General features: G+C 42.5%; 2 protein-coding genes across 10 annotated transcripts in view; one reads left to right on the top strand and one right to left on the bottom strand.

Annotated features, from left to right (window-relative positions):
• The window catches only part of LOC307175336 (uncharacterized protein), a 187,536-nt gene that overhangs the window by 150,071 nt on the left and 22,861 nt on the right, over positions 1–14,604 (top strand). The gene's annotated exons all lie outside the window — the stretch shown is intronic.
• LGI1 (leucine rich glioma inactivated 1) overlaps positions 4,073–14,604 on the bottom strand; it is a 33,469-nt gene continuing 22,937 nt past the window's right edge. For both annotated transcript variants that reach the window (XM_079900347.1, XM_079900348.1), the window contains exons 5-8: positions 10,849–10,920; positions 8,124–8,293; positions 7,688–7,852; positions 4,073–5,525 (exon numbers count right to left, since the gene is read on the bottom strand). In XM_079900347.1, the coding sequence (XP_079756473.1) occupies positions 4,690–5,525; positions 7,688–7,852; positions 8,124–8,293; positions 10,849–10,920 (1,243 nt within the window). In that variant the 3' untranslated portion in view covers positions 4,073–4,689. The remainder of the gene's footprint in view (positions 5,526–7,687; positions 7,853–8,123; positions 8,294–10,848; positions 10,921–14,604) is intronic.

Here is a 14,604-nt window from a genome sequence, read left to right on the forward strand (position 1 = left end):
TGGGAGTACTAACAGAAGATGGGTCTCTACTGTCTGCCTTCTTTGGGGATTGCCTTGGCTGAAAAAACAGCCTCACCCAAGGCCATGCTTTCTTCCAGGGACAGCCCACCTCCAGCGGAGCTATAAAGGTCTGATCCCCTTGCTCCAACTTGGGACAGCTGAGAAAGGACATCTCAGCTCTAGAGCTCCCTACAGGGCTGCTTTTATTAGAACTGCATCACAGTTCAGCTGCTTTCTTTGCCAAATTCTAATTCCTTCTCCCTTCCCAGTGTTGGTCTCAAAGGTACTACCTAATACATGTACATTAACTTCTCAGAGTCTGGTTCTCAGGTGACCTAAGCTGGGACACCATGCCTCCCAATCTTCTTCCCACTCTCCCTACTCCCTTCCTTTTTACTCTCCCGTTTCCCCTCCTTCCCTCTCCCTTTTCTTACCCCTTTTCTCTCTTCTTGCCTCCTTCTTTTTCCACTCCCTCCCTCTCTCTTGACTATGTAGTTTCTCACCCCTCCTTTCTGAGTGTCTGCTTCATTCTCTTCTCACCTTTCAGACCACTTCTCTCTGCTCTTCTGGTTCATGGACCATCATGGCTGCTCCAAAGCAGAGTAGTGCCTCAGCCACCATCATTGTAGCGTATGCTTTCGGTCACCCACCCAGGTGCCCTTTGCTAGGCTGGTGCACCCATCCTGCAGTGTGGGTGTTGGTTAATGACTGCTTACATTGGTACCCTTCTCTGCAGGATTACCCTTAGCCAATTGCAACCTTCTCAGCTGGAGATGCCTGAGAGGTTATGCCCCACATTCTCCGGTCACTGACTGTCAGATGAGTGATATAAATGTCCACATTCCTTGCTTCAAGGCAGGACACACTCTGTAGTACAATTCATGCTTTAGAGTTCCACATGGGGTCAGGCTGCAGCTGGACTTCTCCTGAAAGGACATCTTTGCTTGACATCTTCCCCTGCCCTATGTGCCTCTCTCTCCCTTACCTGAGAGCACTCCTTCAGTAAATCCCACTGCTTCGAGGGAACCAAATTTAAGATCATCACCTTACAAGTCTGGTGCCTGTGGCTAATTGGCCCAGACTCTGCTGTCCTAATTCCAGATATCCAGGAGGGAGAATGGATTGGCTTAGGGTGAGCCTAGCCCAGCTTCTGGATTGAGCACCTAGATTGAGAGTTCACTCCAGGTCCAATCATTTATGGCTGGAGAGCGGGCAGAGTTGCATAGTATAGAGTAGATGAGGGTTACAGGGAGAGAGGGCAACTCTCAGAAAACACCGGTCAATTCCTGTAAAAGTGGACCCTACCATATGTCCTCCTTCTCAGTCTTTCTCGAATTTATTTTCTCGGTCAGCCTCTTCACTCCTCACCTCTCTCCCCATCTGCTGTCCCAGGTTCCAATGGGAGGGTTTTGAAAGGTAGCACCATGTGATGGAGAAGGGACTGGGCCAAGTGTCAGGAGGCCTGGACCGTAGCTTACCTCACCTAGCTTGCTTCACATCTCTGGGTCTCAGCTTCGAGGTAAATTAGACAGTTGGTTTGCTAACTTAAACAGCCAGTGCTTCTATGAAAACAAACAGGGCAGAGTCTAGATCCACTATCTCTGCAGCCCTGAAGTCAGCAGAGTACCTGGCACAGAGTCGGAACATACTGAAAACAGGAGATAGCCTTTAAAAATGAAATGACAGGTACTTCCCTGGTGGCACAGTGGTTAAGAATCCGCCTGCCAATGCAGGGGACACGGATTCGAGCCCTGGGCCGGGAAGATCCCACATGCCGCAGAGCAACTAAGCCTGTGCGCCACAACTACTGAGCCTGTGCTCTAGAGCCTGCGAGCCACAACTACCGAGCCCACGTGCCGCAACTACTGAAGCCCACGCACCTAGAGCCGGTGCTCCAAAACGTGAAGCCACCGCAATGAGAAGCCCCTGCACCGCAAGGAAGAGTAGCCCCCGTGCGCCGCAACTAGAGAAAGCCCGAGCACAGCAATGAAGACCCAATGCAACCAAAAATAAATTAAAAAAAAAAAAAAGAAATGTTGGTGAATTATATTACAACAGTAAGGTAGAGCATGACCCCAAAGCATACAATATTCTGAGTGTGGAGCCCATTAGTAATAGCTAGCACTTGGTGAGTGCTAACTTGTGCCATTCTGTGTTAAGCACTTCCCATGCTATTCTTTGCATGATTACTGCTGCAGGATAACAAATCACCCCAAAACTTGGCCTTTTAAAACAACCATTTTATTATGCTCTTAGATTCTGTGGGTCAGGAATTTGGACAGGGCATCATAGGGATGGCTTGTCTCTGCTCCATGATTTCCGGATCCTCACTTGGGAAGATTTGATGGGCTGTGGTGACTTGAGAGCTGGGGGCTGAAATCACCTGGAGCCACTTTCACTCACAGGACTGGTGGTCGATGTGGCTGTTGGCTGCGACCTTATCTGGGGCTGTTGACCAAAGCTTGGGCTTCCTCAGAATGGTAGCCTCAGGCTAATAGGACTTTCTATGCAGCAGCTCAGGCCTCCCAAAGGGATTGTCCCAATTTCACAAGGCAGAAGCTTCATTGTTTTTATGACTTAGCTTCAAAAGTCAAACTGCATCATTTCCACCACATTCTGTTGGTTACAAGGCCATCCAGATTGAAGGATAGGGGAATTAGGCATCACCTCTTGATGGGGTTGGGGGAAGTTCTCATAGAGCAAGTAGGCTGGGAGATATTGTTGTGGCCATATTTGTAAAATTCAATCCACCATGTGTGCATTGTTTCATTTAATCCTTCTGTTGTCCTTTGAGTAGGCATCATTGTACCTTTACAGATGAAGACACTGAGGCTCAGAGAGGTCATGTCACTTGCCTGTGGACAAAATCAGGACATTGCAGGGCTGGACTTAAACCCAGTCTGTACCAAGCAGGTGTTCTCCAACACATATGTGCTGCTTATAGGACAAGGGAGCAAAGAAAGTCAGACATTCAAAGGCCAGGTCTCCCTATGTGTAGGATTGGGAGTGGGTAAGTCTTCTTCTTGTCCCCCCATAACCCTGATGTCAGAGTTAGTATCTTCCCCCTGTGGTAAAGGAGTCTGGTTTCTATGCATAACTCCCCAAGGTGTTGCTTCCCAGAGACTATGTAACTATTATGTGTACCTCTGATGCCTCAAGTTCTCCAGGCATGTGCTGCCAGTGGAGTTGCTGTCTGTCCCACCTGCCCCCACACCCCTAGTCATTTGGCAAAAGATTCTGGGGAACAATGAGTTGGAGGAAGCTCTGATCCCCTCTGTGAAGGCAGTACACAGAACCACATCATGCCAAGAATATCTTCTCTGCCCTGATCCCCTTTTGAAATCATGTCTTCCCTTTAAGGTCAAACAAGGACCACTTCTTGCAGGAACTCATTGTGGATACTCCCCCGATACTTAAAATCAGAATGTTCAGGTGAAATTTGGCACTCACTGCTAACTGTAGTTTTTTGTGTCCTAACCCCCCATTAGTCTTCTAAGGCCCCACGGATCAAGGACTATGCCCTCCTCTTTCCTCAGTTTTCCTCCCCAAACCAGAGGAATGATACCCTGTTCTTAATAGGTACTCAAATCAGTATGACTGATTAGATCAAAGGGCCTCATGAAGTTTATTATTAAGTTTATAACAGGCGGACATGTGCATCTTCAAAAGTAGTTTTTAAGAGCCTGCTCTATCACAGGCATTGTGCCAAGTGCTAACATACCATGTGATCCAGGAGCAGGAATTTAGAAAATCAAATATGAGCCTCGTAGGCACTCTGCAGTATGTCAGTAATGTATCAGAACTGGTGTCTAGAAGTGAAGCATCCTTGATCATATTAAGAGGACTTCATATGGGATACATCTGAGACAAGTGCTGTAAGGTTACAATCTCTGTCAGCTGTCAGATGATTCCAGAGTCAAACATTTAGAAAGCCCCGGAATAGGCCTTTAAAAATCCAAAATCTTGACTTTGGCTTCTTCTCTAAGTTGTCTGAATGATGTTTTTAGCTGGAGCTATCAGATAGAAAAAGATGGGTCTAACTGTCAAATTAGCCTTCTTGTAATAGGCAACTTTCACTACCCTTCTTTCCATTTGTCACCATTTCACCTCAAAATGTTCCCCAAAGCCATGCCCTTTAGAAACACCTTTGAATGTTCAAACTCAACTGATCGTCCTATTAATAAATGATGAGTAATCAGTATCAGTGTTTATCTTCCCTCATTATGCACACCATAAATTCTTGATCCAGATATAACCCTATTGTATAAAATTCCTTCCTCAACATACCATCACCAAGAATAAAATAACTCCTGTAAATAATCACCTTTGGGATATGAAAGAAAATGTAAACATTTTATTTGGCAGTTGTTTCTGAACACATGAATAAATAAATGGAAAAGTACATATTCATATTTCTTTTTGGAGTAACAGATACCATTAAACGCTTATTTACACATCTTCACTGCAAAGAACAGTTACACAATTCAATTTTGTCTTATAAAAGGTAACTTCCCACACCACTGGACTGGACAGGAAAGGGTGGAGATTACGGGTAGTGCTTGGTTCTAGCAGCCTCAGTGTTTGAAAGGCATTCATTTGCAAGTGTGATAAGAAGAGTCATCATGCATTGAGTTCATCCGGATCATGTACTGCAGAAAGTTTCTGATGGCAGCCACAGGATTTCGTGTGTCATGCGCTTAAGTCAACTATGACATGTTTGTAAATCTGTGTGTTTCCCTTAAAACTGGAAGCAAAAAGAAAATTACGCTTATTAATGGACACATGCGTGAATGATCTTGGTGCCTGAACATTCAATTCCTGAAATTTTACAAATTTGGCTTTCTCTGCATCCCAGTTATACACTTGAGTAAAGGAATAATCACTTCCAAGAATTGCGTATTGATAGTTATTTATCTGAAGAGGCTGGAACACCATGGATCCTCGCGATGGCATCCTCTGAATATCCTGAAATGAGGAGCCTCCCCATTTCATTACTTTGGAATCACCAATGAATCTTGTCAAGCAAATGTACACGTCACCTTTCACTGAGAAGTGCTTAACGGCATATACATCTTCCATGTTAGGGATGTCAGTTTGGTTAGTAAATAATTGTATTGCTTTGTTCCACTGATAAATTACAGGACGCTGGGAACTACTGGACAGGATTAAATGAGGCGTTCTGAGTGTCTGAGGTGTTCTGGCTATTTCTAGATATTCCACATCAGTATCCCTGTACCACGCATGTAAAGATTGATGGGAGTAGAATCCATTTCCGTTCCATTTATAAATGGTAGTAAAACCAGCTTTTGAACTGTCAGCAACAACAAAGTACCAGTTGTTTTCAATCTTGAATGTTTCAATGTCATTGGGTTTTCGGATTTTGAGAATTTCAATATCCTGGATTTTTATGAATTTATTTGCAAAACTGTCTCTCTTATAGATGTGAGAGCCGCCGAACAGCTGGGCCACAATAACATAGAGCTGAGTTTCAATGACTATAGGCTTGCACACTACAGTGGACGTGCCTGGAAAAGACAAATGAGAGATTAGGAGGATGGCCATCCTTTTTTGGAGCCTGTTAAGATGCACGCCGAAGCCATGCAACTGCCACCAAAATCATTTCCTTGGTTGATTAGGCAAAAGGCCAATTTCCTAATCAGGTCCAATGGCAGTGGGATCCCGAAGTTCTGTGCCTTTGTACCTCATGGAGCCTTGTTATCAATAACTGAGTTGTCATGTCACATCCAACGTGTACTAGACGTTCAGGATACATAGCTACAGCCTGAGTTTTCTCCTCTCACTTTTTTTTTTTTTTTTTGGCCAAGCCATGTGTGGATCTCAGTTCCCCAACCAGGGATTGAACCCGTGGCCACAGCAGTGACAGCACCAAGTCCTAACCACCGGACCGCCAGGGAACTCCCTCTCCTCTCGCTTCTTACAGAAAGAAAGCATTTGTTTCCCAGACATATCATGAGTTGGAAACTGCCATTTATTGAGCACCAACTATATGCTTTGCCAAATCATCTCATTAAATTTCCCAACAATCTTAAGAGATAAATATTATCACCCTCCCTTTTGCAGAGGAGCAGACAGAAGCTCAGAGAGGTTCGGTGCTGCTAGGAGAAGGCAGAGTTGGGATTCAAACCCAAGGCTACCAGCGTCTCTACGCTTTTAACCCAACCTGGGGTGGGCAGTTAGCTGTACAAGGGCTTCCAGCTTGGCCAGCATTCCACAAGGTTCTAGAAAAACCTCACAAAGTTTTGAGCGGTAGTCTGGGCAGCCCACGGTTCTACCTGCAATTGGTTTGCTCTATGTATAAACTGCTTCTTGCTCTAGAATGTATAAACTCTTCTTGCTCTCTCCTGAGAAAGGAGAGAGATGCCACTTGTGAAGCTTTAGGTCACTGGTGGCAGAAAAGAAGGAAGAGAAATCCTTGAGAAAAGTGAAAGAGGGGTACAGTCATGGGCGAAGCTGATGAGATTTCTCCTTTGGGAAATCTCAGAAAACTACATGGGAGTCTGTCAGAAGCCTAGCTCAATATCCTTTGTTAAAGTTTAACATTTATCAGTAGATTCTGATCTCATCTCATAGAGGGAGCTTGGCTCTAGGAAATCCAAAGAGAGCCGGGCAAATCTGGTCCCAGGCTTTTTCTGACTGCAGCTCTAAGGGCTTTGAGGTAATAAGTTCCGGATCAACTCTTTCTATTAATTGGCTCCATCCATAGGCAAAATTATTCTAGTTGTGACCCTTTTCAAGGCTGTGTAATTCTGTGACCTTGGGAAAATCATTTCTCTGGGATTCAGTTTTCTCTTCTGTACAATGAGGGTTGGAACTAGATCAGAGATGGCCACTAGTTTTCAACCATATACCAATATTGATTGATTGTGACTGCCTGGAGAACTGTGTTAAGAAGGATTCTGTCCTCTGCAAGAAAGAGCATCATGATAGATTAGCGATGTCTGTCTGGGGTGAGGGAGGGGATAATGACTGCATATATGACACATATTCATCATCCTAGACTAGATGATGCCATCTGAAAGTCTGCAAATATATGATTCATTTTTCATTTAAGTGCTCATCTAAAGATTCATTCAAAGCAATTGACAGACTGTACACATGTAAGAAGAACCTTACACAAAGGTAAGGTTTAGATTTCACTAAGCCCTGCTGCAATCCATTGGGAAACTGAGGGGAATTCACGAGATTTCCCATGAACATTTTGCAGAAGTAATGCTTTTGCCGTAAAGTTTGAGACTCATTGATCTAAAATAACCTCCTTATTTTATAGTTAAAAAGAGGGGCCCAGTGAGGGTGAGGGGCTTGACCAGTTAGCTTGTGGCAGAACCTAGATTAGAACTCATAATTCTTAGTCCAGTACTTTTTCATTGAAGAAAAATAACCCACCTTTTATTGTATATTTACTAAGCTAGGTCCTATACTAAGTTTCTTGAACATATGCTCTCATTGTTTTATAACAACACTGAAAGTTAGGTATTATTATTCCCATTTTACAAGTGAGGAAATTAAGCTTTAGGGAACAATCCCAGGCACTCAGTAAATGGTAGATTTGGGATTCAAATGATTCTCAACCTGCCCAAAGAATTCCCTGATATCATTCATCTTTTCCTGTTGCCCTTGGCCCAAGTGGCTTAACTTTCCACTCAAAATACGATCAGGCTTTTCGTACCTGTAATGTTGTCATAATTCCGGAAGGTCTTTTCTACATGGTCCCATTCAAGGAAAATGCACTTTCCAGTGAAAGGCTGAGCGATGACTACATACTCATCGTTCATGTAAGAAAAAGTGTCTATAGACAGTGATTGAAAAGGCAGGTCTTGAGACTTTGCAAACTCTGCAAAAATTGAAAATGATGATGAGTAGCTGTGCTGATGCCTCATTCCTTGGCTAGATCTCAAATGTCCACAAGAAATATATTTATTCTAGAGAAACAGTGAAATGACAATTTTACTTTGCTTTTAAACACGTGAATTTTAACGGTTCATAATATTTTTAAATTGCTCAGTTGGTTTTTAATATATATATTTAAAGAATCAGTTCCTGCATATGTAAAAAATTAGCCCTTATTTTAATTTTATGAGGTGGAATCATTTGGAATACATTACCTGTAATGATGCAATCAAAATCCTTGGAGGAGAGACTATTGATTTTGCGCTTCTTGTATTCCGGAGGGCCTTCACAGTAGATGTCTTCAACAGTTGCGTTGGTGTGGCCTAGCCATTCCACCAGCCACTTCAGTTTACAGTCACAATTAAATGAATTACCTCTCAGGTCCCTGAAAGACAAACTTCAGCTGCTTTTGATATACGAGGGCCCTTCCTTCCCAGGCATGACTTTTACTTTAGCAATGAACATGTGCAGAATGACCTCACCTGGCTTTATATAATGTCTCATAATCTACCTTCAACCTGACTGACCATTCACTTTGGGCTCAGAGAATGACCACAGTGTGCCCTTGCAGGCCACCCTAGTCAATGGAACCTCATAACTTATTCCCTCTTGGATTCAAAGGTAGCTCAGTCTAGAGCTGTGCTCTCCATAGAAATACAATGTGAACCACATATGTAGTTAGAAGTTTTCTACAGACACATTAAAAAACTAAAAAGAAAGAAGTGAAATTATTTTCATAGCATATGTTATGTAACCCAATACATACAGAATTTTATCATTTTCACATATAGTCAATATTGAAATTACTAATGAGATATTTTACATTCTCTTTGTATACTAAGTCTTTGAAGTCTGATGTGTATTTTATACTTACAGTATATCTCAATTTGGAAAATAAAATTTCAGCAGAAATTCCTGATTTGTATTTAGAGTTAACAAAATTTACAGTTGAAAAAAACAGATTTATACACCCAAGTTGTTCCAAGCATACCTAAAAGTCTTCCAATGATTGAACAGAGAATCAGTTTTTAAATTTAGTTTTTTATTCAATTTTTTTAATTATGTAAAATTTAAAATTCAGTTCCTTATTTACACTAGGAACACATTTCAAGTGTTTGGTGATCACATGTGTAGCTACCATATTGGGCAGCACAGGTCTAAAAGAAAGATGTAGTGATTGTTGTACCATATTTAATTACATCGAGTGAGCTATTTGCTTTTCTTCTTCCTCACAGGCATAATTAACCCTGATCCTATTCCATGGTCTACAAATTCAATTTTAATAGGAAATGACGTCGACACAGCCGAGCTAGTGCAGACATACAATAATAGCTCATGTCCATAATAAACTGCACAGCATAGATAGTTTAAATTTCCACATATGATCCCAGCTCGCCAAGTTCTCTGTTTATTTGCACTGCTTCTGTTCAAAAACTCTATCTCTTCCCTAAAACCATTCTTGGTCACACAAAATTCCTAAGATAGGTACCACCTACTTTTCACACAGCATATGAATACTTTTTAAACGTTGAAGCATTTAAAAATGTGTTTTAGGGCGTAATTCAAGAAACCAAGAAATCTACTAAAAGGCAAGTCGGCATGGATCCTTGCACTTCTTAGATGATTCTTGGTTTGGGCCTATCAAGGTAGGCCCAAGAGGCCAAACCCATTATGGGATTCCTTGGAGAGACTGAGCCAATTTCAAGTGTTTTTTCTTTTGCTATTGTGGGGTATAGGCTGACACAAGGTTGGGCCAGAGGGTCCCCAAATACGCTGTATCCCCAAGGCTGCCGTGGGGAATCATCTAACTTCCAAGACATTCTCAGGACTCACCTCATATCTCAAGAATACTCTGACCCAGAATAATGAGTGTCAACTTTTCTGGGCTATTGTAAACCAGAGCGGATAACTGTGGTCTGTCCAAGACTATTTGGAAGTGTCCTGATTCTGACACTCTCTTGGAAATAAACCATCTTTCAGGAATTGGGGTAATAGGCATGGAGGAGGGGTGGGGGGAATACTACAAGGAACAAAGGAAGTTTTTCATAGCTTACTGATTTGAAGTTAAATCCTAGGTTTAGGAGAAAATTCTTGACTCAAATTTTTGTTATTGGAGAAAAGTTGTTTTGAATATATATTCTATAGCAAAGTACCTGAAAAATAAGAACTCCTTTGTTTTCATACATCTTTCGTTTGTTCCTGTTTTCTACCTTGTGACATTTAAATACCTTTCCAATGTTCTGGAAGGCACTTATTGAAGCTAAATTGCTTTTGAAAGGGTTAGGCATATATTACTTGCTTTCCTTACTACAAAATACACAAATTCTTTACAAAGATCTTTCACTCTGAGGCTTAAAAGTCAAAGTTTGAAAGCTCTTTTGTTTGAAAAAGGGTCAAAAATAATTAAGTTCATTCCCTTCCTGGGGCTTAAGCCAAATTCCTGGGGATTAAGCCTAGAGCTGTTGTTCAGTCTAATGAGAGAAAAGGCAAACTTTCTTCCCTTCCCCCACTTCCTGCTCCATTTCTCTCTTGACTGACCAACCCATGGGTGTAAACTTTCATCTTTATTCTGTCAGTTTCCCAGACTTCTTTATGTTTTTTCTTTGTAGCCCCATTTCCTGGACCTCATGAGAAAAAAAAAGGCATCTTGAAATCTCTATCTAGCCCTCCTCTTCCTAACCGCTCCAAGTCCCTTGTCATCAGTCCCTGCCATACAGGCACACACTTTGTCAAAGGCAAACTTGGGTCTATATTTTCAGAATATAGTGGTAAATACCATAGGAGACTCAAACATTAGTCCAACTAAATTCAAATTTTAAGCCAATTTAAAAATTCTCATTTAATTTAAAGCCAATTAAAAAATTTAATAATCCACACCAGGCTTCTTTGTTAACGTCTGCAAATTAATTAATTAATCAGTGATTTCTTAGGTCCTCTTACACATTTGTTAAAGAATCCAGGCCTTTGAAAATGTCTTTTGGGAGAGTCTGGAGGTTGTTGTTTGCAAGGCTCCTGGAAAAAAAAAAAAGAATGATGTAAACTGTAGTCATAAATGAAATAAATGCATTTTATGACCCCTTATGTATTATGGTATTAAACAAACAAGCAAACCCTCCAAAATACGAGTAACAGAATGATGCCTGGGCATCGGTCTTTCTACTTAGCACTGAGTATGAGCATCACACACTCAGGCATTCCATCTAAGGGATGCCTCCCCGTGTCCATGGTCTCCATGTGCTCTCTCTCCTCTCACTCAGGCTGCCCTTCTCCTCCCTCCCCCCACCGCCCCACTTGCTATAGAGAGCAGCTCAACCTCCAACTCTTAGTACCAACAGCTCTCAAATTTGGAGGCCTGTCTGATCTATCCCCCTTCCAGCACATTCTTTGTTTCCTCCTTTTTCTACATTTTTTCCCTTTTAGCTCCATTCATTCATTCCTCCTTAGAAAATAGCTTCCTTATAAATATCCATCTATTCACCCATCCATCCATCCATCCTCTTTAATCATCTCCTTTTCCCTTCTTCCAATTCTTGCCCTATTATCACAGGAATTGTTTTCTCCTTCTCTTTTTGTTCTTTCACTTACCGCTAAAATGATTCTGATGCTAATCAAGGGTAATAAGTAAGAAACAGTCCTGATAGTATCAAGGAAAGGGACATGTGTCCATACTGCAGAAATGTGCACATAACAAGGAACAGATGCTGTATGACAGGGAAGGGTACTAGGTACTGGTAATTTTCTATTTTTAACCAGCATTATACATGTACATGTTATATACTCTTCTTAGGAGTATTTTTAATTTTCACAATAAAAATTTAAAACTAAGGGCCTCCCTGGTGGCGCAGTGGTTGAGAGTCCGCCTGCTGATGCAGGGGACATGGGTTCGTGCCCCGGTCCGGGAAGATCCCACATGCCGCGGAGCGGCTGGGCCCGTGAGCCATGGCTGCTGAGCCTGCGCGTCCAGAGCCTGTGCTCCGCAACGGGAGAGGCCACAACAGTGAGAGGCCCGCGTACCGCAAAAAAAAACAAAAAAAAACAAAACTAAAACAAAAGAGTCTATGCTGTCAGCCTCCAAAGCCCTTGAAAATTCTCTCACATTCCATTTAAAACACTCTCAAAAGTCTTCTATGTTTTCCACCTCCTTTAATTAATACAAGATTTCTCAAGTGCAAGCATTCAGAACTTTTAAAATCTATTTTTGTCAATTATGTTGTTTTTCTGCGTTTTAGAAATTACCACTAGATTAGAAAGCTTTTTTTCAATGAACCTCGACACAGAAGAAAGGGAACTGAATCAGAAGTTTCCAGTCTCAGTGATGGTCCATTTTGTGACAAAGAGCACAGCTTTGGAGTCATTCTTTCTGAGCTTGGTTTGAATCCCGGCTCCACTATTTACAGGCTGTGTGACTTTGGTTATGTACCTTCTCTGCGACTCAGCTTTTTCATTTTTTAAGCGGAGGTAATAATACCTCATATCATAAGAGTGTTAGAAAAAGTAAATGCGGTAACTCAGGATGGTAGTTGGACTACTCTCAATAAAGGGCAGCTGGGAGGAGTGGTGGGGGGGGGGGGACAGGAAGGAGAAAGGCTTTTGTGTGGTCTTTGCCCAAGAAACAACATTTAGAAAACTGACCATACAAATGAACTGCTGTGACTGTCCGCCTATGCAGAATTAATAAAATGCTGCTAAAGAAGATTATTCCAGAGAACAGCTCCATAGTTCTTTTTACTGAATGGTGGTTAAATGAAGAGATTTCTTGGGTCTTGGACCAGTCTAGAATCACTCTCAAGTTATGTGTCTCAATATAGTTGCTGGCACAATGTGTCCTGAAGTCCTCATGCTAACTTCTCCTAAGTGGACGTCCCTCCCCCGGAAACCAGCACGAAGTGCAACTGGCTGCAGGGCATGAGCTTGGAGGAGGCTGGGTCATAGGACAGTGGGAGTGAAATGATGAGAGTCAAGTCCTGAATTACTGCAGCCACTAGGGTTACACAGGAAGAGGCACCATGTTTTTATTGCTGCCCTGGGCAGTTCTTTTAAACAGCAGGTGAATCTGAGAGTTCCCGCTTCCTGCCCAAAGAACAGAGCTCTAAGCCTCACATACCCAAGGTGTTAAGAGTCAGTGAACTTCATAGATACAGAGAACAAATTGGTGGTTGCCAGAGGTGGGGTTGAGGGGATGGGAGAAATGGGTGAACTGCGGGTTTTTTTGTTTTTTGTCTTTTTGGGGTTTTTGGTTATAAAAAAAAAAGATTAAAAAAAAGGAATTCCAAAATTTTAAAAAAAACTCAATGAGCATCACCACCTTAGGTTTTACTATGGGGTAGGAATGCACTGTATCTGGGTAACTGATGAGGGGTAGAACTGATTGGGAGAGAGTGAAAACAGGCCAATGAGAGGTTTGAGAAAACATGCATCAATGTTACTTTTTTTCTAGGATGACTTTGTAGTGAGTACTGGAAGGATGTTTTTCTTACCACTGTATCCCCAGTGCCTGGCATAATATAAGTCCTCAACAGCTACTTTTACATGAATGAATGAATGGGGCAGGCTGGAGTTGATAAGAAGAAGGCCATCCATCCAGACAAAGAAAAGAGCAGAGAATGCTTCTCTTAGGCCCTTGTACCAAGACACCGAGTTAGGGAGAAATTGCAAAGCCCTGTGAATTACCACTGCCCCACCTCCACGATGCTCACAAAGTGCCCTCCCTCCTCTGAGCCCTCACTGTGTAATAAGCCCTAAACAATAGGACGGCTCTTCTTCTTTTTTTTTTTTAATTTGGCTGAGCCATGAGGATTCTAGTTCCCCGATCAGGATTCGAACCCAGGCCCCAGCAGTGAAAGCGCCGAGTCCTAACCACTGGACCACCAGGGAATTCCCTAGGAGGGCTCTTCAAAGTATGCCTGCCACTAAGCTCCATTCTCTAGGTCCTGACTCAGAGTCTACCTAAGAAACATCCTTTAAAACACCGGGGAAACTGCTGAGCTGAGCACCTAGCTGCCTTGAGACTAGCTGAGAAGGGTCAAGCATTCTCAGTGGCAGGCAGGCTTTCCTACCCAATGGAACTGATGACCATTCCCTCCACTTTGGTGTTTTCATGGTTTACCTGAGAAAACCTCTAATTATGGAGTATGGAACCTACTGGAAAGTCTTCTTTCTAAGGCAGACCAGACTGGCTCAGACAGCACGTTTGTTTCAGTGCCACTGGGGTCTGCTGCTAAGAAAGCATCGCCCACGGCCATCTGGGGTGCTCCCAGGCTCCCTGCAGTGCAGATTCTCAGCTTGAGTTGGTGTCTCACTGAATTTGCGGTACTTCAAGTACAGTTATTTTAATTTCATACAAAATGTTTAAAGGGGATAAATACACTACAGCATTCGGAGTCCTGATCCAGGACCAGTGGAAGTTAGGCAGTGAGGTTTAGTTTATTCCTACGTGATGGTGTTTACTGCATAGCACACTCTGTCCTAGGCACTTTGCATAGATTAACTGACCTAATCTCATGACAACCTTAGGATCTAGGTACTCCTAAGTATTTTATTATCCCCACCCCCATTTTTACAGATGATTATTATCACTTCCATATTACACATAAGAAATTGGAGGCACCATGAAGCTTAGTGACCTGCCTGATGTCCCACAGCTATTAACGGGTAAAGCCGTGCTTTGAACCCAGGCAGTCTGGTGGCAGCGATCCC

Source organism: Stenella coeruleoalba (genome assembly GCF_951394435.1).
Source record: "Stenella coeruleoalba genome assembly, chromosome: 16".
In the NCBI taxonomy this organism is placed as follows: Eukaryota; Metazoa; Chordata; class Mammalia; order Artiodactyla; family Delphinidae; genus Stenella; species Stenella coeruleoalba.